This window comes from Lagenorhynchus albirostris, chromosome 8 (assembly GCF_949774975.1).
Source record: "Lagenorhynchus albirostris chromosome 8, mLagAlb1.1, whole genome shotgun sequence".
NCBI classification, from domain to species: domain Eukaryota; kingdom Metazoa; phylum Chordata; class Mammalia; order Artiodactyla; family Delphinidae; genus Lagenorhynchus; species Lagenorhynchus albirostris.
This window is the reverse complement of record NC_083102.1, coordinates 85,660,795-85,683,383: the sequence shown is the minus strand read 5'-3', so window position 1 is coordinate 85,683,383 and position 22,589 is coordinate 85,660,795. Positions and strand designations below refer to the sequence as shown.

The following is a 22,589-nucleotide window of genomic DNA, read 5'->3' as shown; positions in this document are numbered from 1 at the left end:
CTGTGCAGAGCCTGGCACGTGGTGTAACAACGTGACCAACACCAGACAGGTACTGAGGCCTTTCATTTACGCACAGGCTCACTTGATCCTCATATGACACCATGAGGTGGGAACTACTTGATCCCCATTTTATAAATGGGGAAACCAAGATTCACAGGAGCTAAGAAACCTAACCGGGAAATAGTAAGTGGCTGAGTTAACATTTGAACGCAGACTGTGCGATTTTAGCCTAGCCTTTTAACCACGACGTTATCCTGCCTCAAGAACTGGTGTTAATGGAACAACCCGAACAGAGGCCCAAAGGTGAGAAAGCACGGGGCACATTTAGGAAAGAGTAAATGACCCAGCTGGGTTGGAACAGGCGTGCAAGAGGAATGGTGGAAGGTGAGACTGGAAAGGTTAATCTATTCAACAAAACCCCTTCGGCATGCCAGGCAAGGAGCTGGGTGTGCAGTGATGAGAAGAACAAGCATGACTGCTGCTCCCATCCACCTTCCAGTCTGATAGGGAGACTGACAATCAAGTAATCACAAAATAAATATTCATTTTTTTTAATATAACCAGTTCTATGAAGGAAAAGTATAGGGTGCTCTTAATATATGTGTCACGGGGTTGAATGCTGAATGACAGCAAGGAATTGATTATTTAGTCAACTCTGGGGAGGCACTGAAAGCTTTTGAGCAGGATTGTTAGAGGATGTGAGTTTTACTTGTGGAATATTAATGTGGCAACAGGCAAAGAATGGACCAGAGTGACAGCTTGCTACCGGAGGAATAAAGATCTGTTGGGAAGTGACTGCGTGAACGTGTCCAAGAGGGAATGAGGGCACTGAGAGTGAGAGGGAAGGAAGGGATCATAGGATCCTGGTGACGTGTACTGGCTTGGAAACTGATTGGATGTGGATGGGGAATGACGAAGACTCGTTGCCTGACCTTAGAGGCTTACATGACAGAGACATGATGGCCAAAGAGAGCTGGGACTTGGATTCAGAGACGTCGTGGAGCTTTCTCTCTCTGAGCATATGAAACATGAGCAGTGGGAGACTTGAGTCCCATGTCCTGGCAACATTGAGGGTCAGATAAAGTTCAGACTCTGCCCTCAAGCAGATGTTAATGGGCTGACAATGGGATGAGTCTACTAACTGCTCTGATTCCAAAAAAAAATAGTGATTTTACTAGCTAATTAACAACATGAGATTTTTCAAATGGATTTGGACAGTCTTCTCAAGATTAAAAAAGTTATAAAATTATCTCTGAGGAAGAGTTTATAGAAGGTTATTGATCCTACAGATTTTCTCCATTCAAAATTCCTCTCTAGGGGCTTCCCTGGTGGCGCAGTGGTTGAGAGTCCGCCTGTCGATGCAGGGGACATGGGTTCGTGCCCTGGTCCGGGAAGATCCCACATGACGCAGAGCGGCTGGGCCCATGAGCCATGGCCACTGAGCCTGCGCGTCCGGAGCCTGTGCTCCGCAATGGGAGAGGCCACAACAGTGAGAGGCCCGCGTACCGCAAAAAAAAAAAAAAAAAAAATTCCTCTCTAGCTCTGTGTCCATGTCCTAAAGATCCCTGATGACCGTTTATCCTCCATTCCCAGGGGACAGTCCCAAATTCAACAGCCCATTCCTTGCCTCCTCTCAGCATGTCAGCTCTAAGCAACAGAGCAAACTGGCTAGAAGTAGGCATTGGTACCGAAAGAGAGACCTTTTCCAGCCAGCTCTAGTCCTCACCCTCCAGGGCTCCTGGCCTTCTCCAGGCAGCAAAGAGAACACAGGTCCCTTTTAAGTGGTAAATGCTCCAGCTCTCAACTATGACTTCCCTTCTGTGGTCCTCATTCCCTTTTTTCTTTAAGTAATTCCGGTTACAAGTTTCTGACACTTGGAACTCAAACAGTTCTCACTAGTCCATGGGGCCTGGAAAGCGAGCACATTTACATACATACACACAAAAATACCTGCGTTTACACACACGTGCCCCACCCCCCAACATGATCCAGTGTCACTTCATATTAGGGATACAAACATTTCTGAGAAAAGGAAAAAGAGAAACTGCTCTTTCTTACTTGACCCATGGACACCAGCCATTAAGCTCTTACTCATAATAATTTTCAATCACTATGGGTAAAATTGTTCTGTGTTTTCCCTCCTTATCCATCCCTGTGTAGAAATGCAATGTTCTGTAGAAAGGGGATTTTTATGATCTCCCAGATATAATATTGTCCCCAGTGAGTCAGTGTCATTTACTTATAAAAGGAGCTTGGAGATCCATGGTGAACAAATCTGAAACTGTCGACCCATTTCTCTACCAGGTCTTTTGTGTTAATGACAAACAATTAAGAATTTAAGCTAGAAAGCCATATATAATTTTCATGAAATCTCTCCACTCTTTCTAGAGGGCACCTCACAATTCATATGCCATTTAAAGCCATCCATTCTCCTCATGAGTGGTCACTTTCAGATCCCTACAAAGTCACAAGAAACGCCTTTTGTGCCTCCACTACAAGCAGATCTTATAAGATAAGGCATATGGACAGAGAAAGTGTGACAGATTCCAGACTGCCAGATATATCACAAACGCAGAGAAGTTGAGATGTGCTGTGGGGATTTTCCGGGCCCATAAACAGCCAATGTTTCAATATCAACTAATTCAACTGGAATATAAAATGCAAGAGGCAGCACAGAATAGTAGCTAGAAGCATAAATTTTAGGGCCAGACTCCCTGGATTTGAGCACTGGCTCTGTTGCCTAATAGCTATGTGACTGTAGGCAAGTTACTTAACTTTTCTGTGCCTCAATTTCACCATCTATAATGTGGGAATAATATTAAGTGGAACCATTTGAAAGTGCCGTCTTTGTTGGTCAAAAACTGGTTGGATATTAACAATTTAATATGGTTCAATTTAAGGTCTTATCACTTAGCATCATTATAAAAATTAAATGTGCTAATTTATGTAAAGTACTTACAATAGTACCTAGCACAAAATGGGGACCATATACATGTTGCCTTAAAATGAATGAACAAAGGAACAAATTAATGATGGATGGATGGATGGATAGATGTATATGAATGAATTAAATAAAATTGGCTAGTATATATTATATAGCGATAGCTATCATAAAGCTTAAAACTCATCAGAACTTACACATAATAAGCATAAGGCAGGTCGTTTATAGCAAACAGGAGCTTGTTTCTTACAATGAATATTGATTTATATGCACATTTTCCCAACTAGACTTTTGTTAATTTTTGGAATTGCTCTAATTTCTAGCCCAGTACCTGGCATGAAATTGCTCAACAAATGTTTGTTGACTGAATGAAGAAATGACCAATTAAATGAATGACTGCAGACACATGCGCCAAAGGTGTTTTGAAGCCTGATTTGGTCCTTTTTCAAAATCCTAAGGGAAATTTTTAGCTTCCAAGGAACATATCAGAATCAACTCAATTTCTGACATCCAGCCAGACCTACTTCCTTCTGAGTGTTAACTTTCTTGATCAGATAAACTAGGCCTGGAGACGTCAGAGAAAGATCTCCCTGAATCAGCTCCACTGGTTTTTGAACCAGAAAGTTGCATGGGGACCAGCCTTGGCTCCTAAAATTGGTGACAAGCTACTGTATAGTTTAATAATCAGAGGAGATCTGGTCGGCAGAGGCCAACCTCAGGCCCATCTGTCACAGTGACACCAGACACACAATTTCGCAGACATAGGAGGCTTATTCTTAAACTCATAATGCACCAAAGTCCAGAGACTATGTGAAGAAGAAAGAACAAGTTTATTACAACAAAAAACAAAAAAGCCAAGACTTACCAGGAGGCAGAGGTAAAAACAAACTGTTAGTAGCTTCCAAAATCCTGGTCATGATGTGAAAGACCGCAAATTCAGCAGCACTCGCCCGCCTATTGCTGGTCAAAGAACAAAGGAGCATGTCAGCCAAGCAGCTCATCTCCAAAACCCCATTTGCACGTAAGCAGTAGCTCTGAGTGCCACATCCTGGTGGAATGCATGCTAATTGTGAAAGGCTATGCCCCAGAGAAAGGTTCACAGATGTGATGATGACCAGCGGCCTAATGCCTACAATCTAACCAGACAGTAGGCACAGAAATGATAAACTGCATTAACTTAAATTCCCCTTCTTGGCAGTACTGAGCTCATGTGCCCCTCCCTCCTCATCAGCCAGATGCCAAGGAAAGAGGACAGGTGAAGTAACAGGGGCATAACTTTAGATGTTGAGTTCAGAACTAAGATGGATGGTGTAAGGGGCTGGTGAGAGTTACTTTCAACCGGTGAGTCTCAAAAAGGCTTTGCTACAACAGGCAGCAATCAGAGTTGTTTTACCTCTTTGTACACCATGATAAAATAGAGCAAGAAATACTTGCGTACAAGTGGAGAACCCAGGGATGAAGATTATGTTTCCTCCAACTGGCTTCCAGTATTTGGCAAATGAGATCCAGCTAGAGGGTAAAGACAGTCTGTTAACCTCTGTTCATACCCTTTCCCCTATAAGCTATCTTTCCATAGCTCTGACAGGCATGTTCGGGCAGCTGGCATTCAGGCTGTGCCCGGACACAGAACCAGCCTTTCTGAGGTCAATTCTCAAGCACTGGAATCCAAAATGGAAAGACTGAAAATGTGCAGCCGCGTCTAACAGAGCACCCTCTGTCATTGCAGGCAGTGCCCCAGCTGAGCTTCCCCACCGCTAATCGGCCCCATCGCTCACAAACACAGGCCCTCAATCACAGGCCCTTATCCATCAGTGAAGGTCAAGTGCAACAGAGTTCGCCCTAGGCCTGTTAAGTGGCAAGGGTGACATAGCTGACAGCTGACAGAGGAAAGGCGGTTCTGAAGAGAATGGAGGTCCTGAGCATGTGCTGTGGAGCAAAACTAGTTCCAAGTCCAGGTTCTACGTTTTACTCATTTGCCAGCAACAGGGCAATCTCCGCGGAGCTGTTATCAGGACCACAAATCCATGCATTGCACATGTAGGCAAAGGACAGGGGCCAAAATTAGGAAGAGTTTCCATGTGATCACAGACAGACACTATTTATTCTCAATGATATAGATTCTCAGTTTCTCTTTGACTGAAATCAGGTAAGATAATAAATAAGCAATATAATCAGGTTTTGCAGCAACCTCCTCGGATTTATTTTCTAAAGGCTGTCTGGCCACTCTCCTGGGAGGGGACTGGGAGACTCAGCCGTTTGCCGCTGGGCAGGGTGAGCAGCTTTGGCATCAGTCAGTGACTGCTGAGTTGGAAAGACAGGGGCAACGAGTTTTCTGAGACCTCATCTCTACCATTTCTGGTCCTATTGGTTCTAGGAGCTGTTAGCACAAACTAGTGTTATGGGGATTCTTTTATGTGATTAACTATAGGGAAGAATGATGCTTGAAGAAAAACCTTTACATTCTGGAAGATGAAATTTAAAGTCAACAGAAAGAAAGATGGTTGGTGATGTGTTAAATAACTGTGTGTTATGAAAGGACAAAGAAAGTAGGTTAGTATCAACATGGGGAAGATCAGTAACACATTCATAAAGTGAGCCCCTTGGTATCGTTCAACTGCAAAGAATTATTATTTAAGAAAGTTTCAGTGCCCTGCTTGTAAACATTAGTATATGCAAATACCAACCTCTCCTCCTATACTAAAACTCTGAAAGTCAAACCTTACCATAGAAATTCAAATATATGATTTTAAACCAGATACTAATGACTGCAACAAAGGCAGAAAACTTTTTTTAAAATATATTCCGCAACTTTATTCCGACTAATTAACTATGAACCGTCTCTATGGCCATATGACCAACAAAGGATTTGAGTGAGTTACTTCCATGCACGCACTTTACTATAGAAATAAATCAATGGGTGGCACTTGGGAGCATTTTGGGGAGTTGTTTTAATTCAACAAACACTCATTAAGCAAGTGTTATCCAAGAGCTCACACTCCATTCACAGAGCCATTCTGCCACTACCCAGTTTTCCAAAATGGAAGATTTCTTTCTGTATTTCTTTTTCGTTTGTTTTTATTTTTTTTAATTTGTTTTAATTGAAGTAGAGTTGATTTACTATGCTGTGCCAATCTCTGCTGTACAGCAAAGTGACTCAGTTCTACACATATAGACACTCTTCTTTTAATATTCTTTTCCATTATTGAATATAGTTCCCTGTAAGGCAGAAAACTTTAAAAGTTAAACATGAAATTAAATCAGGGCCATATCTAATAAATTTAACTAATCTTCCAGAATTCAATGCAAAAATATTTGTTCACATTTACACACTGGTCCTATGCAAACCTGGAGAAATGGAGTGTTGCAGTGTTCTTTCTCTTTCTGTATATTTAAATACTTAAAAATTTTTATCCATCTTATTATTTGCAGGTTCTAAGTAGGGTGAGGCCTCAACTCCATATGCGTTTTGAAAGACTCAAGACAGCCTCAAATTTCAATCCAGCTGCATCACTTCTATTTACACATGGATCACACAATTTCAATGAGTGGCTACCAGGTAAATGGGATGCCAATCTCATCAGCAGACTCTGGAACGTGGTAAGTATTTATACAACTGGGCTGGAATCTCACCTAATTGGGCTGTTGGAGCTAAGTAAGAATTGAAGTTCAAGCTCTCTCATGTTTGCAGAAACCTCCACGTACAGAAAACACTACCTATGGTTTACTAAGGAGCTGGAAGATGACAAGATGACATGAACATTTGGCAACCACTGCTGAATTCATCACTGTTCCAGGCTTCCATGAGCGTATAACCACTACCGCAAGGGAGTGCAATAAGCCACTGCCAGAGCCACATTCTCTTTGTTTTTTGGTTCTTTTCCCCCTTTCTTCAATCTACAGCACCACATATACAAGTTTGAGGATGGGAGAGCTCCAAAAAACCTAATACGAAAAACCTACTGAACCACATACTGGGAACTATACACCCAGAGACCAAGCGGTTGAGCAGGGGTGGGTCGGGTAGAGAAGATAAAGCAAAACCAACCAGTTTTGAAACATAGTCCAGAACCATCTGTTCAATTTTCTTCTTTTCTACACCCTGTAGATGTCTCAAAAGATGGTCTTTTAGCTCAGACACCATCTGAAAACAGAATATAGATTAGATAAGTCACAACCTACCCAATCACACCTGCAACTGGTTTGAATTCTATTCATTTATTAACACTTCCTATCAATATGAAAGATATTGGACCTGAAGATCCCACTAGCAGAAATGCATAACCCACAATGTTCCTTAATGGGCATAAATCAGGGGGCACCACCATTTTCCTCGAGAGGAATGACTTATGATTCACCCAAAGTCCAGTCAACAGCTGAGAGCCAGGCTCCCAGCCCTGCTGAGAATTCTCCAAAGAAGCCAGTGGAAGTCACTAGCTTAGCAGTCAAAGGCTTTGGGATCTACCAAAGGATTGAAGTCTACTGCGCCTGGCTATGGAGAGCTAACGGGAACAACTCTAAACGTGGAATGACTATGCTAATGGGGGTGGCGGGAAGGGACAGGATTTGGGTGTTTGCAAGGACAGAGGATGGAGTAAAAGGAAATGCACCAGGTATCTCTCTCTGCACAGTGGTTAAGACATTCCACGCAGCTCCCTGACATGTAAAGGTATGGATATATTTAGCCTAGTGCCTCCAAATGGGCTTGTTTCTATAGCCACACTCTTCTAACCATCCCTGGGGCTCCGCAATCAGTGTGGCATTCCCAGCCCTCCCACTTTTTGCTTTTCTCTCCTTTTCTTCCTTTTTTTCTCGCTTTTGCCTAAATGGCCTGATCAGCTACAAACCCTCTTGGCTAGAGAAATCTTTGCATCAATAAACACCATGGGAATTGTACAACTGACAACACAAGTATATATACCTTCTATTTTAGCAGATTTACATTTACGACAGACACACTGGGTAAACCTTAGCCCGTGGCATCCTGGGCCAAGACAGAGTGGTATATTATTTCAATTCAGTCTCCGGCATGTGCTAATTGATTAGGCTTTAAAAAAAATTATTTTTTTTCTGTGTAAGTTATAATGCATATTTTTGTGCATTTCAATTTTTCTATAATAAGCATAAAGATGAAAATTTAAATTGCTCATAATCCTACCATCTACATTAACACTTTGGGTTTTTTATTTTCCTTTTTTCAGTTTGCACACTCATTCTAATATTTTACAATCTGCTTTTTCTCACATAATAATTTATGTCATTAAATATTCTTTATCACACTAGTTGTAATGGCTGCACAGTGTCCAATTTTATGAAAATACTATAATTGAATTATTTATTCCCTTCTTATACATATGCGATATTTCCTTTACTATTGTTACAAATACCACCAAAAAATCCTTACACAAAAGTTGCTTGCCATATGCTCGATTATTTTGTCAGGCTAAATTCCTAGAAATGGAATTCATTGGGTCCCTACTTAAGGTTACAGAGACATTGCTAAAATGGCTTCCACTGTGGTTATATTAATTTCCAATTCCATCTCATGAGGCTGTCAAATTCCCTGTACCCTGAACTTTCCTAGTATGATTTTTAAATTTTTGTCAATTTGATAGAAAAAAAAAAAAGACAAACAAAGAAAAACATTTATTCTGTTTGTCATTTGATTATAGTAATGTTAAGCATTCTCTTTCTTACCCTGCCCCAACTCAAGATCTCTTGGCCTAAATTAACTTTTGAAAATTCACTGGTCACAGCTTTTGTCCATTTCCCTTCCAGTGTGTTGTTCTCTTACTGATTTATAAACATTACATGCCAAATGTTATTCTTTTATCACATATGTGGCAAATACTTTTTTCTAAATGTATTGCCTTTCTGTTGTTCTCTTCTAAGTTTTCAGTCAATCTTCTCCTGTAGGTTTATGTTCAATAATACACTTAAAAGGCTTTCTCAGTATTTTTTAACTGTCCCCTTATTTTATTCAAATTCTTTCACACAGTTTAAAATTTTTATATGACTCCTTAACCTGACATTTCTGTTGGTTTATGATATAAAGTGGCGGTATTTGGGGTGGGAAGAATCTAACTTAACTGTCTTTTCCAAATAGTGAGGCATTGATTGATTGATTGAAAATTATTTCTTTCCACATTGATTTTTAAATGCCTCATTTTTATCATACACCAAATACCCAAATTTAAACTAGAGCCTCCTGTCTATCTTTGTATCAGCACCATATTGTTCCAATTATTGTAGACCAACAACACATTTAGATATCTCGTAACGCCAGTCCCATTCCTCTTTATTTTGTCAAGTGAGTCAGTCAACTGTCAGAGAAATTTCACTGGCTTTTTGTTTATAATTTTACTAAAGTTAGATGCTAAGGATTTGGAAATAATACACTGTTTTTCGTTATCTTTTTTAACTGGTTAATCCTAATCAAAAAGAAAATAAATATAGCATCACCAGCTTACTAATTTGCAGCATTATTTTTTTTATTTTTTAATTTTATTATTTTCCCAGTTGATTATTTTGTTTGTTGCATTAGACAATCATAGCATCTTCTTTTACTTTCATTTCTTATTGCATTGGCTAGAATTTCTAAAACAACATAAAATTTTAGTGAAAATAGCAAGGATACTTAACTTCTTTCTGACGTTAATAGGAATGCCTCCAATGTGACATGAAGAAGGATGCTGGCTATTAGTATTAGACTATACTTTGTTTAAAATTCCAGGAGTGGAATTTTACTTTTATCAACTTTTAGCACCTATAGAATCTTTTTTTTCCTCTTTGACTTAGTCGTGTGATGAATTACATTAATATATTTTCTAATATTAAGCCTTCCTAGAAAGAAGCCCATGTGGCTATGCTGTATTTTCAAATAGAGCACTGGGAAGTATTTTAATTACGCCTGTAGTATCTATATTCATAACCGTAAGTAGTCACTGTCGGATTCTGGTTTTAAGGTTATGCTGGCTTTTTAAAGTGATTAAGAAGCTTCCCATCTTTTTTTCAAAAATACTTTACATAACATGAGAATGATCTGGTCCTTAAAAGTCTGAAAGCACAAACTTATTAAATAACTTGGGGCCTTTTTTGGAGATAATCTTTCATATTTTTTCCAAATTATTTTATGGTTATTATGCTTTCAGGCTTTCTATCTCTTCTTGGCTCAAGTTTGGTCATTTCTAGTTGCCAAGGAAACTTTGTTTAACTAGAATTTTTAAGTGTATGAATATGTATTTACACATATTTTTCTCATATTTTTCAACTACCTATATTTAAGGTAATAGATTATCCCATTCCTAAGCCTGCACAGTATTAAAAATATTTTATTAGACTTCTCAGATGTTTAATAGTTTTTTTTTAAGATTTTGGATTTATTTGCCAATCCTGTTCTTCAATTAATTTATTTTGATTTACATCTCTTTGGTCTTCCTAGTGGTAGGACCTCTTGAGAAAAAATACTTTATCCCGTTGTATTTTAAACCCAAATACAAATGCTACAGAGACGCTGCTGTTTCCTATTTTAAAAACTCTCAGTGCTATACATTTCCTTATGATGTTTTATAATTATACATTTATTGGGGTCACTGATTAATTCATGTCTCTCTCACAAGACTACAAGTACCAAGAGGGCAGAAATTATATATGTGTTCCTCACCGCTGAGCCTACAGTGAGTGACTGGCAACAACCCTGTGTTGAAAGAGTGAATGAAAAACAAGAACAGAATGAGAAGTACAATCTAGCCCTTCCTCCTTTCCTTGGAGCCCACTGTTCACCAGCACTGAACAGCCCACAGACCACTTACCAGCCCCATAAGCAGCCGCTGGTGGTTGTCTTCCTCCTGGAAGAGGGGTGTTAATCTTGGCTCTGAAATTAAAGAGAGCAACAGTCAAGCAGGGTGGTTTTCGGGAATGGGCTGGAAGGAGGAGGCCTCAGCCTGGGTTTCCCTTCTCTGAGTCACTGGGAAAACATAACAATTCCCTGATGGGATGAAAATTTTTCATTCAGTGTGACCTAGTTCTACATGCTGCAACTTACCGCTTAGTGATATGCAGAGAGAGAGAGAGAGCGAGAGAGCTGTGAACCAGAGAGGCAGAAACTGGGAAAGAAAGAAAGAAAACAAGGAACACGTTCCCAACACCAATATACTCTGACTTTGATTTCTCTTCAGTGTGAAGACTCACCACTAAGATCCTCTGCTTCATAGGAGAATGAATGACTTGGGCCCTCTCTAAACCCTAAGGGAGGGGCAAACCCAGGGATGGGGACTTAGTGAAGGGGCGCATGACGCCCTTCTTTCTGACTCCAACTTGTAGTTTATAGAGTAACTGAGGCGAGACCAGTCAGTTACTGGGGTAAATAAGAATAATTGGCACAAGTTATGGGACTGAAAAGGTAGCTAACTGAGATGGAAGAGTGGCATGTAAGGTTAAACCAAATGGCACTTTCTCCACCTTGATTTGCACCGCACCAGCAAGACTGGGGGGACAGGAAAACGCTGTCTCTAGGAAGATCTGCCCTAACGCTCCGCTAACGGCACCTTCGTGCCCCACCTTCCTCTCCCAGAACCTGAGTCACGAGCCCGTCAACAGGCGGAACTGCCCTGGTCAGGGGGCTGAGGACTCCGTGTGGGAGGGCACGGATGCCTCTTGACCCCTTGAGATAAATCCTAACTGGATCCTACACAGCCTTCATGGTAAACAATTCAAAACTAGAGCCCAGTAGTTTTCACAGCTGTTTTGAACTTCACAAGGAATGTTCCATCTCTGACAGTGACATTTTTCCTAGGAAACTAGCACAACCAAAGCACATGAGAGGAAGGGGCAAGTTCCCTGAAGGTCATCAAGTGAGAACAACTAGTAACGGGACGCAAACAGGCCTGAAGTACAAGAACAGGAGTTCTACCCAGTCGTGGGATCAGAGGACACACAGGAACCTCAGCCAGACTGGCAGCACTTCCCACAGTGCAAATCCCCTAGCAACGCAAGGAGGGGAGCCTGCATGCTCACTCACACCCCTGGCGGACTCCTCCTGCCTGGTGCTGGTGGCAGAGCCCTGGCTTCAGGCCTAGATGGCCTGGTTCCCGGGGCTACTCAGTGACTTCACAGCTCATGCGGGCTGTGCGCACAGCTGCAGGATGTGCGGCAACGCATCATATAAAATAATGTCCGTTAGGGTCACCCAGCATATACCTAAACATCCAAGCCCATGAAACAGAAGTGGGACATAAAAACAACAGCTCCTTTTATAATGGAGGCTGACCTTTAGGAAGTCTGAAAGAGTTCCACAGACAAAATCACCAAAAAAGCCTATATTGAATACGCTTAGCATCCTCTCCTCCCAGTTTCCCCTGGCTAAGTTCCCCTTCTTTGTCAAGACTTAACTCGGACATCACCCCGCCGTGGGAAGCCTTTACAACCTTCGTCCCCACTCCTGACCTAGCCCCTCACCCCCTGCACCCTGCAGCTGCGTAATGCCTGTCCCCTGGTTTAGAGGCTATGTGCTAGCATTTCTTCCTCACACACTAAAGATAAAGCAGCCATGTCAGGTATCCCATGTACCAAGCCAGGGACTGGGCACTGTAAACACGACCCTGTTGACTCTCATTTTCTCCTCACGCTTGCCCTGAGGAGAACAACGCACAAAATGGATAAATGGCTTGCCTAAAAGCACATGGTGGCCAAGCTGGAGTTTAAGCCCAGTTCTGTCCGCCTCTAAGTCCATACTCTCCCCCCATACCCACACTGCTTGTCTAGAGGCCCCTCGTCTTTGTGCCCCTGTGACCTAGCCCAGGGAGTGCCCAAGTGCTAACCGAAATGAAAGGAACATACAAGTCAAAGATCCTTGTATGATCAGACAGCTGGAGAGAAAGCAGCTCTAAGCCCAGGGGAACTACACCCTGGGAGGACAGCCAGAGGGCATGTTAATTCGATCAGTTCTGTGGGGAAACAGAAGGAAAACAAACAGTCAGGGACTCCTCGGCAAGAGCAGCTGTCCCCAAAGGACCTGGTGCCAAGAGAGACATGGAAGGAGCTGGGTGGCCACTCTGATGGGAAAATAGTAAAGGGTGCTGCCTTCACAGCACTAGTGGAAGGGATTTCCCTGCCAACCCCCAGTGGGAGGAAGAATGGTATTACAAAACACTGACTGAAATCCAGAACGCTTTATTTTATTTTCTTACCCAAATTCCTTGCTTCTAGGTTAGAAATCACCCTACAAAGAAATTAGCCAATGTTATTCACAAAGGAAGCATTATTCAAAAAAAAAAACAACGAAAGCCACACCACCATACAAAGATATCCTCCTTTAAAAACCCATCAAACCACCGCAGAAACTGTTCTCAGGCTGCTGAAAACCTCAAAAACTTTAATCAACTTGGCAAAAGCCACATTAGGCAATTTATAAAATCTCAAAACTCTTTAGTGCAAACAATGACAATAATTTAGAACAATTACAGCTCTCAGTTATTGGAAATAAGGGGAACAGAAAATAGAACAGGGATTGGAATGGGGCCTATGCTTATGGCACTCCGAGATGACTCATCTACCCAGAAAATATGCTTTCAAAATAAGAGCAAGCTCACCAGCCCACTTACACTTGTTTAAAATCAACCTAATGTTTGTACCCCTCTAAAGTGCTCAACTAATAAGAGTTTTCTTTACCACTTATCCCTTGTAAGTCATCTAGCCCCAGGATGCAAATCTAAAAGGTTTAACATATAAATTTTTCCCACTAGAAACTCCAGCTCCAAACTCCAGAATAGGGGTCAGGTGGCTGCGTTAATAAGCTGATAGCATCATCTTGCTGAGGATATGCAACAAAAGTAAGCTACTTCCCTGAAAGGTAGCCAAGAAAGTAATTGCAAAATATAACCATCTTACAGCTACAATAATCCCTCATTTTACTTACTTTATTGCATTATCAAGAATATTTCTCACATACACCGTGGACCTTCTTTTTCCTTTTTTCTAGGAGTGAGAACACGTCAAAAGTGTGGAAGGTGAAGGTTTTGTGGGTGACATTTTTCACACTGAGGTCATAATACAATATAGTTAAGAGTTCAGAAAAAAGAGAGGTACTTTCCAGGTAATCAGAACACCTAAATTCTTTAACAATTGCTCTAAAAAAGTTTTATTCTGAAACTATTACATATTTTATATAGTTGCAAGTCAACTACATATTATATACAACAACACTACAACTATATCCAACAATGCTACAGACAGCTCATGTACTCTTTACCCAGTCTCCCTCAGTGTTTACATCTTCTATAAATAACTACAGTACAATACACAAATCAGCAAACTGGCACTGGTACAGTGAGCGTATAGTGCTGTCATTTTATCACATGTGTAGATTCACATACCACAATGTACCACCATAATCAAGATACAGAAATGCTCCATCACCCCGAAGATCTCCCTTGTGCTATCCCTTGATAGGGGTCACATTCACTCTTTTCCTTTCAACCATCCCTAACCCCTAGCAACCACTACTTTGGGAACACCCAGGTTTTTTTTTTTAATCAATTTTTAACTACACAAGGAGCACAAAAACACATCTGAGACCCGGATGTTAATCCCACTTCTACTATGAACATGCCATGTGTGTCCTTTAACCTCTTTGCACTTGAATTTCGTCTTCAAGAGAAGAGAGGTCAGAGAAGCACCTTGGTCTCCCTACCGGGGATCAGCAGTATTAATAAGCAGTGCCTGGCAAGTGGGGAGAGTGCTGGAACACGGGCCAGCCTAATGGCCTAAGGGCATCACCGAACCTAATCGGCTGGGCTTCTGCTTCTTGCTCTGCGCTCAGGAACCCACACATACCTCTTCTGAGATCAGGCTGTGCCACTCTCTCCTGACCATGCTGTTGTTATAGTGTAAGTGTGGCTTGGAGTACTTAACATATTCCAGGTTGGAGTTCAGTTTTTCCCAGTAGCCCTTAAAGCTATGCACCTGTAGGAGATAAAATCATTGGTGAGCTTGAGAAACAGGTCCTGTGGCCCAAAGTACTCGGCAAGGGTCACGCAAGCCTTGCTGCAAAGCTGGGCTCACTTCACTTCCTTAGCTCTCATGAGGCAGCATTTCTGAGTGCACACTTCCCACAAAGCATGGCTTTCTTGCCCCGATAGGAATTCTAAAATAGACCAGAAGAGGCTTGCCTTCCTCCCTTCCTTTTCGAGTCCCTTTTACACACAGAGAGAGCTGCTCACCTCCCTAAGCCAATAGGACTCCCCTGGGTGAGGGCTAAGTGGGGAAGCCTACACTGAACACATCAAATCATTTCCTCCCCAGAGACCCATTTTTCTGACTCAGATTGTGTCAACAATGCCATGTTTGGTGAGAGAATGTGCACAAGATTTGGAACACGTGGAAGAATAGGGTTACTTTCCCACTAAGTTCATTTACTTCCAAAGGATCTTTTTCAAAACTCAGGAATCAGAAAGGTGAAATGAACTCCTTTCACAGTCAGTTGTCAAATACTCCAAGACAGAATTAGTTGGCGACCATCCCATCTAGGTTTTTGATGTATTGATATCATTGTACTACCCTGAAGCAAAAAATACCCATTATGTTCATTTTTAAACAAAATGCAAGAGTAATACATTTTTTAATGTTGAGGGATATCCTGACAGAAAATAGTTTTTGCAAATTAATGAAGATAGATTTATGATACACACTTTCTTGTCAAAACATATGCAGTTATAAAAGATTTGACTGGGGTCGAGGGTGCAATGTGTGGCCATAAAACAAAGTGAGTTAATGTCTACTGTGCAAACAGACTTGGCTGTATTACAAGGGAGAAAAGAGAACTTAAAAAAGATGCCTCAGTCAAGAAAAATGCCCTTTTGTTAAGTAATAGCACATCACCCAAATTCTTATTGAAAGGATAGTCACAACGGGCTCAAAATGGATGCTGAAGTATCAGTAAAGTGAGTTACGTAATAAAACTAACTTGCTGTTTCAGAAATTAGTTGGCTGGGGAGGGAATCCGGGTAAAAGTCTGGAACTGCCTAAGAGGCAAGAGACCACTGTTTTGGGGTGCGTGAGGAGAGGGGATTCAGAGCACCGCCTAACCAAGCTCCAGAGTCAGGCGTGAGCCATGGCTATCAGTGCGGACACTAGAGACGGTCATGAAACACTAAGGCTGCTGCTGCCGCCACCAAGAAGCCTGTGTGCGAGCACAGGTCACTATCCACACCTCCCCTCCCGGGAGCCTGTGAAGCCCGCCACTGCCAGGGTCCCGTGATCCAGGGACAACTTGCCCAGGAGTACACACGGCGCTCCTCAGGCTGTTGCAATGTCATGTTGGCCTCTGCCGCCGCAGGCTTGCCCCACATACCATACCCCTCCCTCTCTCCAGTCTGAGTGAGCCAGAGCCCCCTAATCAGCTGCTCCTTTAACCCCCTCAGTCTGAGCGAAGAACAGACTCCCTCTGCATGTGACATACATGCAGAGCCGGGGCCAAATCCAAAGCTGAAACCCAGGAGCTGTGCAAACAAACAATAGAAAGGGAAATTTCTCCCAGCAGCCTCAGGAGCAGCAGATTAAATCTCCACAATGAACTTGATGTACTCTGCATCTGTGGAATACCTGAATAGACAACAAATCATCCCAATATTGAGGTGGTGGACCTAGGGAGCAACTGTAGACTTGGGGTTTGCTTTCTGCATCTAATTTGTTTCTGGTTTTATGTTTACATTAGTTTAGTATTTAGAGCTTATTATCATTGGTAGATTTGTTTATTGATTTGATTGCTCTCTTCTTTTTTTTATATATAGATATATATATGTTTTTCCTTCTTCTCTTTTTCTGTATGTGTATGCTTCTTTGTGTGATTTTGTGTGTATAGCTTTGCTTTTACCATTTGTCCTAGGGTTCTGTCTGTCCGTTTTTTTCTTTTTTTTCTTCTTTAGTATATACTTTTTAGCATCTGTTATCATTAGTGGAGTTGTTTTTTGGTTTGGTTGTTCTCTTCTTTCTTTCTTTTTCTTTTTTTAAATAACTCTTTTTTTTTTTTTTTTTTTTTTTGCAGTACGCAGGCCTCTCACTGTTGTGCTTCTCCTGTTGTGGAGCAAAGGCTCCAGACGCGCAGGCTCAGTGGCCATGGCTCACGGGCCCAGCCACTCCACAGCATGCGGGATCTTCCCAGACCGGGGCATTAACCCGCATCCCCTGCATCAGCAGGCGGACTCTCAACCACTGTGCCACCAGAGAAGCCCCAACTTCTTCATTTTTTTTAATTTTAATAACTTTATTTTATTATTTTTTTTCTTCTTTTTTTCTCTTTTCTTCTGAGCCATGTGGTTGACAGGGTCTTAGTGCTCCAGCCAGGTGTCAACCCTGTGCCTCTGACGTGGGAGAGCCAAGTTCAGGACATTGGCCCAGCAAAGACCTCCTGACTCCACGTAACATCAAACAGCAAAAGCTCTCCCAGAGGTCACCATCTCAACACTAAGACCCAGCCCTACTCAACGACCAGCAAGCTACAGTGCTGGACACCCTATGCCAAACAACTAGCAAGACAGGAACACAACCACAACCATTAGTAGAGAGGCTGCCTAAAATCATAAGGTCACAGACACCCCAAAACACACCACCAGACGCAGTGCTGCCCACCAGAAAGACAAGATCCAGCCTCATCCACCAGAACACAGGAACCAGTCCCCTCCACCAGGAAGCCTACACAACCCACTGAACCAACCTTACCCACTCGGGGCAGACACCAAAAAAAAACTGGAACAATTAACCTGCAGCCTGTGAAAAGGAGACCCCAAATTCAGTAAGTTAAGCAAAATGAGAAGAGAGAGAAACACAGCAGATGAAGGAGCAAGGCAAAAACCCACCAGACCAAACAAATGAAGAGGAAATAGGCAGTCTACCTGAAAAAGAATTCAGAATAATGATAGTAAAGATGATCCAAAATCTTGGAAATAGAATGGAGAAAATACAAGAAACGTTTAACAAAGACCTGGAAGAACTAAACAGCAAACAAGCAATGATGAACCACAAAATAAATCAAATTAAAAATTCTCTAAAAGGAATCAATAGCAGAATAACTGAGGCAGCAAAACGGATAAGTGCCCTGGAAGACAAAATAGTGGAAATAACCACCTCGGTGCAGAATAAAGAAAAAAGAATGAAAAGAATTGAGGACAGTCTCCGACACCTCTGGGACAACATTAAATGCACCAACATTCGAATTATAGGGGTCCCAGAAGAAGAGAAAAAGAAAGGGACTGAGAAAATATTTGAAGAGATTATAGTTGAAAACTTCCCTAATACGGGAAAGGAAATAGTTAATTAAGTCCAGGAAGCACAGAGTCCCATACAGGATAAATCCAAGGAGAAACAGGCCAAGACACGTATTAATCAGCTATCAAAAATTAAATACAAAGAAAAATATTAAAAGCAACAAGGGAAAAACAACAAATAACATAAAAGGGAATCCCCATAAGGTTAACAGCTGAACTTTCAGCAGAAACTCTGCAAGCCAGAAGGGAGTGGCAGGAAATATAGTGATGAAAGGGAAAAACCTACAACCAACAACCTAGCCAGCAAGGATCTCATTCAGATTCGATGGAGAAATTAAAAGCTTTACAGACAAGCAAAAGCTAAGAGAATTCAGCACAAGCAAACCAGCATTACAACAATGCTAAAGGAACTTCTCTAGGCAGGAAACACAAGAGAAGGAAAAGACCTACAATAATAAACCCAAAACAATTAAGAAAATGGTAATAGGAACATACATATCAATAACTACCTTAAACGTAAATGGATTAAACGCTCCAACCAAAAGACATAGGCTGGCTGAATGGATACAAAGACAAGACCCATATACATGCTGTCTACAAGAGACCCACTTCAAACCTAGGGACCCATACAGACTGAAAGTGAGGGGATGGAAAAAAATATTCCATGCAAATGGAAATCAAAAGAAAGCTGGAGTAACAATTCTCATATCAGACAAAAGACATTAAAACAAAGACTATTACAAGAGACAAAGAATGACATTACATAATGATCAAGGGGTAAATCTAAGAAGATATAACAACTGTAAATATTTATGCACCCAACATAGGAGCACCTCAATACATAAGGCAAATGCTAACAACCATAAAAGGGGAAATCGACAGTAACACAATCAGAGTAGGGGACTTTAACAACCCACTCTTACCAATGGACAGATCATCCAAAATGAAAATAAATAAGGAAACAGAAGCTTTAAATGATACATTAAATGAGATGGACTCAACTGATATTTATAGGACATCCCATCCAAAAACAACAGAATATACTTTCTTCTCACGTGCTCATGGAACATTCTCCAGGATAGATCATATCTTGGGTCACAAATCAAGCCTTGGTAAATTTAAGAAAACTGAAATTGTATCAAGTATCTTATCCGAGCACAATGCTATGAGACTAGATATCAATTACAGGAAAAAATCTGTAAAACACACAAACATATGGAGGCTAAACAATACACTGCTAAATAACCAAAGATCACTGAAGAAATCAAAGAAGAAATTAAAAAATACCTAGAAACCAATGACAATGAAAACACGACGACCCAAAACCTATGGGATGCAGCCAAAGCAGTTATAAGGGAAGTTTATAGCAATACAATCCTACCTCAAGAAACAAGAAACATTTCAAATGAACAAGCTAATCTTACACCTAAAGCAATTAGAGAAAGAAGAACCAAAAACCCCCAAAGTTAGCAGAAGGAAAGAAATCATAAAGATCAGGTCAGAAATAAAAGAAAAACAAATCAAGGAAACAATAGCAAAGATCAATAGAACTAAAAGCTGATTCTTTGAGAAGATAAACAAAATTGAGAAACCATGAGCCAGACTCATCAAGAAAAAAGGGAGAGGACTCAAATCAACGGAAATAGAAATGAAAACGGAGAAGTAACAACTGACACTGCAGAAATACAAAGGATCATGAGAGATTACTACAAGCAACTATATGCCAATAAAATGGACAACATAGAAGAAATGGACAAATTCTTAGAAAAGCACAACCTTCTGAGACTGAACCAGGAAGAAACAGAAAATATAAACAGTCCAATCACAAGCACTGAAATTGAGACTGTGACCAAAAATCTTCCAACAAACAGGCTTCCCTGGTGGCGCAGTGGTTGAGCGTCCGCCTGCTGATGCAGGGGACACGGGTTCATGCCCCAGTCCGGGAAGATCCCGCATGCCACGGAGCGGCTGGGCCCGTGAGCCATGGCTGCTGAGCCTGTGCGTCCCGAGCCTGTGCTCTGCAACAGGAGAGGCCACAACAGTGAGAGGCCCACGTACCGCAAAAAAAAAACAAAACAAAACGAAAGAAACCTTCCAACAAACAAAAGCCCAGGACCAGATGGCTTCACAGGTGAATTCTATCAAGCATTTTGAGAAGAGCTAACACTTATCCTTCTCAAACTTCTCGAAAATATAGCAGAGGGAGGAACACTCCCAAGCTCATTCTACGAGGCCACCATCACCCTGATATCAAAACCAGACCAAGATGTCACAAAGAAAGAAAACTACAGGCCAATATCATTGATGAACACAGATGCAAAAATCCTCAACAAAATACTACCAAACAGAATCCAGCAGCACATTAAAAGGATCATACACCATAATCAAGTGGGGTTTATCCCAGGAATGCAAGGATTCTTCAGTATACCAAATCAATCAATGTAATACACCATATTAACAAATTGAAGGAGAGAAACCATATGATCATCTCAATAGATGTAGAAAAAGCTTTTGATAAAATTCAACACTGATTTATGATAAAAAGAAAGTAGGCATAGAGGAAACTTACCTCAACATAATAAAGGCCATATATGACAAACCCAGAGCCAACATCATTCTCAATGGTGAAAAACTGAAACCATTTCCTCTAAGATCAGGAACAGGACAAGGTTGTCCACTCTCACCACTATTACTCAACACAGTTTTGGAAGTCTTAGCCATGGCAATCAGAGAAGAAAAAGAAATAAAAGGAATCAAAATTGGAAAAGAAAAAGTAAAACTGTCACAGTTTGCAGATGACATGATACTATACATAGAGAATCCTAAAGTTGCTACCAGAAAACTACTAGAGCTAACCTATGAATTTGGTAAAGTAGCAGGTTACAAAATTAGTGCACAGAAATCTCTTGCATTCCTATACATTAATGATGAAAAACCTGAAAGAGAAATTAAGGAAACACTCCCATTTACCATCACATCAAAAAGAATAAAATACCTAGGAATAAACCTACCTAAGGAGACAAAAGACCTATATTCAGAAAACTATAAGACAATGACAAAAGAAATTAAAGCTGATAACAAACAGATGGAGAGATATACCATGTTCTTGGATTGGAAGAATCAACATGGTGAAAATGACTATATTATCCAAAGCAATCTACAGATTCAGTGCAATCCCTATCAAACTACCACTGGCATTTTTCACAGAACTAGAACAAAAAATTTCACAATCTGTATGGAAACACAAAAGACCCCGAATAGCAAAGCAATTTTGAGAAAGAAAAACGGAGCTGGACGAATCAGACTCCCTGACTTCAGAGTATACCACAAAGCTACAGTAATCAAAACAGTATGGTACTGACACAAAAACAGAAATATAGTTCGATGGAACAGGATAGAAAGCCCATAGATAAACCCACGCACATGTGGTCACCTTATCTTTAATAAAGGAGGCAAGAATATACAACGGAGAAAAGACAGCCTCTTCAATAAGTGGTGCTGGGAAAAATGGACAGCTACATGTAAAAGAATGAAATTTGAACACTCCCTAACACCATACACAAAATAAACTCAAACTGGATTAAAGACCGAAATGTAAGGCCAGACACTATAAAACTCTTAGAGGAAAACACAGGTGGAACACTCTATGACATAAATCACAGCAAGATCCTTTTTGACCCACCTCCTAGAGAAATGGAAATAAAAACAAAAATAAACAAATAGGACCTAATGAAACTTAAAAGCTTTTGCACAGCAAAGGAAACCATAAACAAGACCAAAAGACAGCCCTCAGAATGGGAGAAAATATTTGCAAATGAAGCAACTGACAAAGGATTATTCTCCAAAATTTACAAGCAGCTCATGCAGCTCAATATCAATAAACAAAACAACCCAATCCAAAAATGGGCAAAAGACCTAAATAGACATTTCTCCAAAGAAGATATACAGATTGCCAACAAACACACGAAAGAACACTCAACATCACTAATCATTAGAAAAATGCAAATCAAAACTACAATGAGGTATCACCTGTCAAATGGCCATCATCAAAACATCTACAAACAATAAATGCTGGAGAGGGTGTGGAGAAAAGGGAACCCTCTTGCACTGTTGGTGGGAATGTAAATTGATACAGCCACTATGGAGAACAGGATGAACGTTCCTTAAAAAACTAAAAATGGAACTACCATACGACCCAGGAATCCCACTACTGGGCATATACCCTGAGAAAACCATAATTCAAAAAGAGTCATGTACCACAATGTTCACTGCAGCTCTATTTACAATAGCCAGGACATGGAAGCAACCTAAGTGTCCATCAACAGATGAATGGATAAAGAAGATGTGGCACATATATACAATGGAATATTGCTCAGCCATAAAAATAAATG

At 40.9% G+C, this 22,589-nt stretch overlaps 1 protein-coding gene across 13 annotated transcripts in view; it reads right to left on the bottom strand.

Moving 5' to 3' along the window:
- Positions 1-22,589, bottom strand: part of GSAP (gamma-secretase activating protein) — a 234,015-nt gene that overhangs the window by 147,955 nt on the left and 63,471 nt on the right. For all 13 annotated transcript variants that reach the window (XR_009542043.1, XR_009542040.1, XR_009542039.1 and 10 more), the window contains exons 20-26: positions 14,771-14,899; positions 13,854-13,912; positions 13,126-13,157; positions 10,750-10,811; positions 6,987-7,082; positions 4,380-4,450; positions 3,807-3,901 (exon numbers count right to left, since the gene is read on the bottom strand). Coding sequence is in view for 1 of the 13 variants with exons in the window: in XM_060157225.1 (XP_060013208.1) it covers positions 3,807-3,901; positions 4,380-4,450; positions 6,987-7,082; positions 10,750-10,811; positions 13,126-13,157; positions 13,854-13,912; positions 14,771-14,899 (544 nt within the window). In the remaining 12 variants the exon portion in view is untranslated. The remainder of the gene's footprint in view (positions 1-3,806; positions 3,902-4,379; positions 4,451-6,986; positions 7,083-10,749; positions 10,812-13,125; positions 13,158-13,853; positions 13,913-14,770; positions 14,900-22,589) is intronic.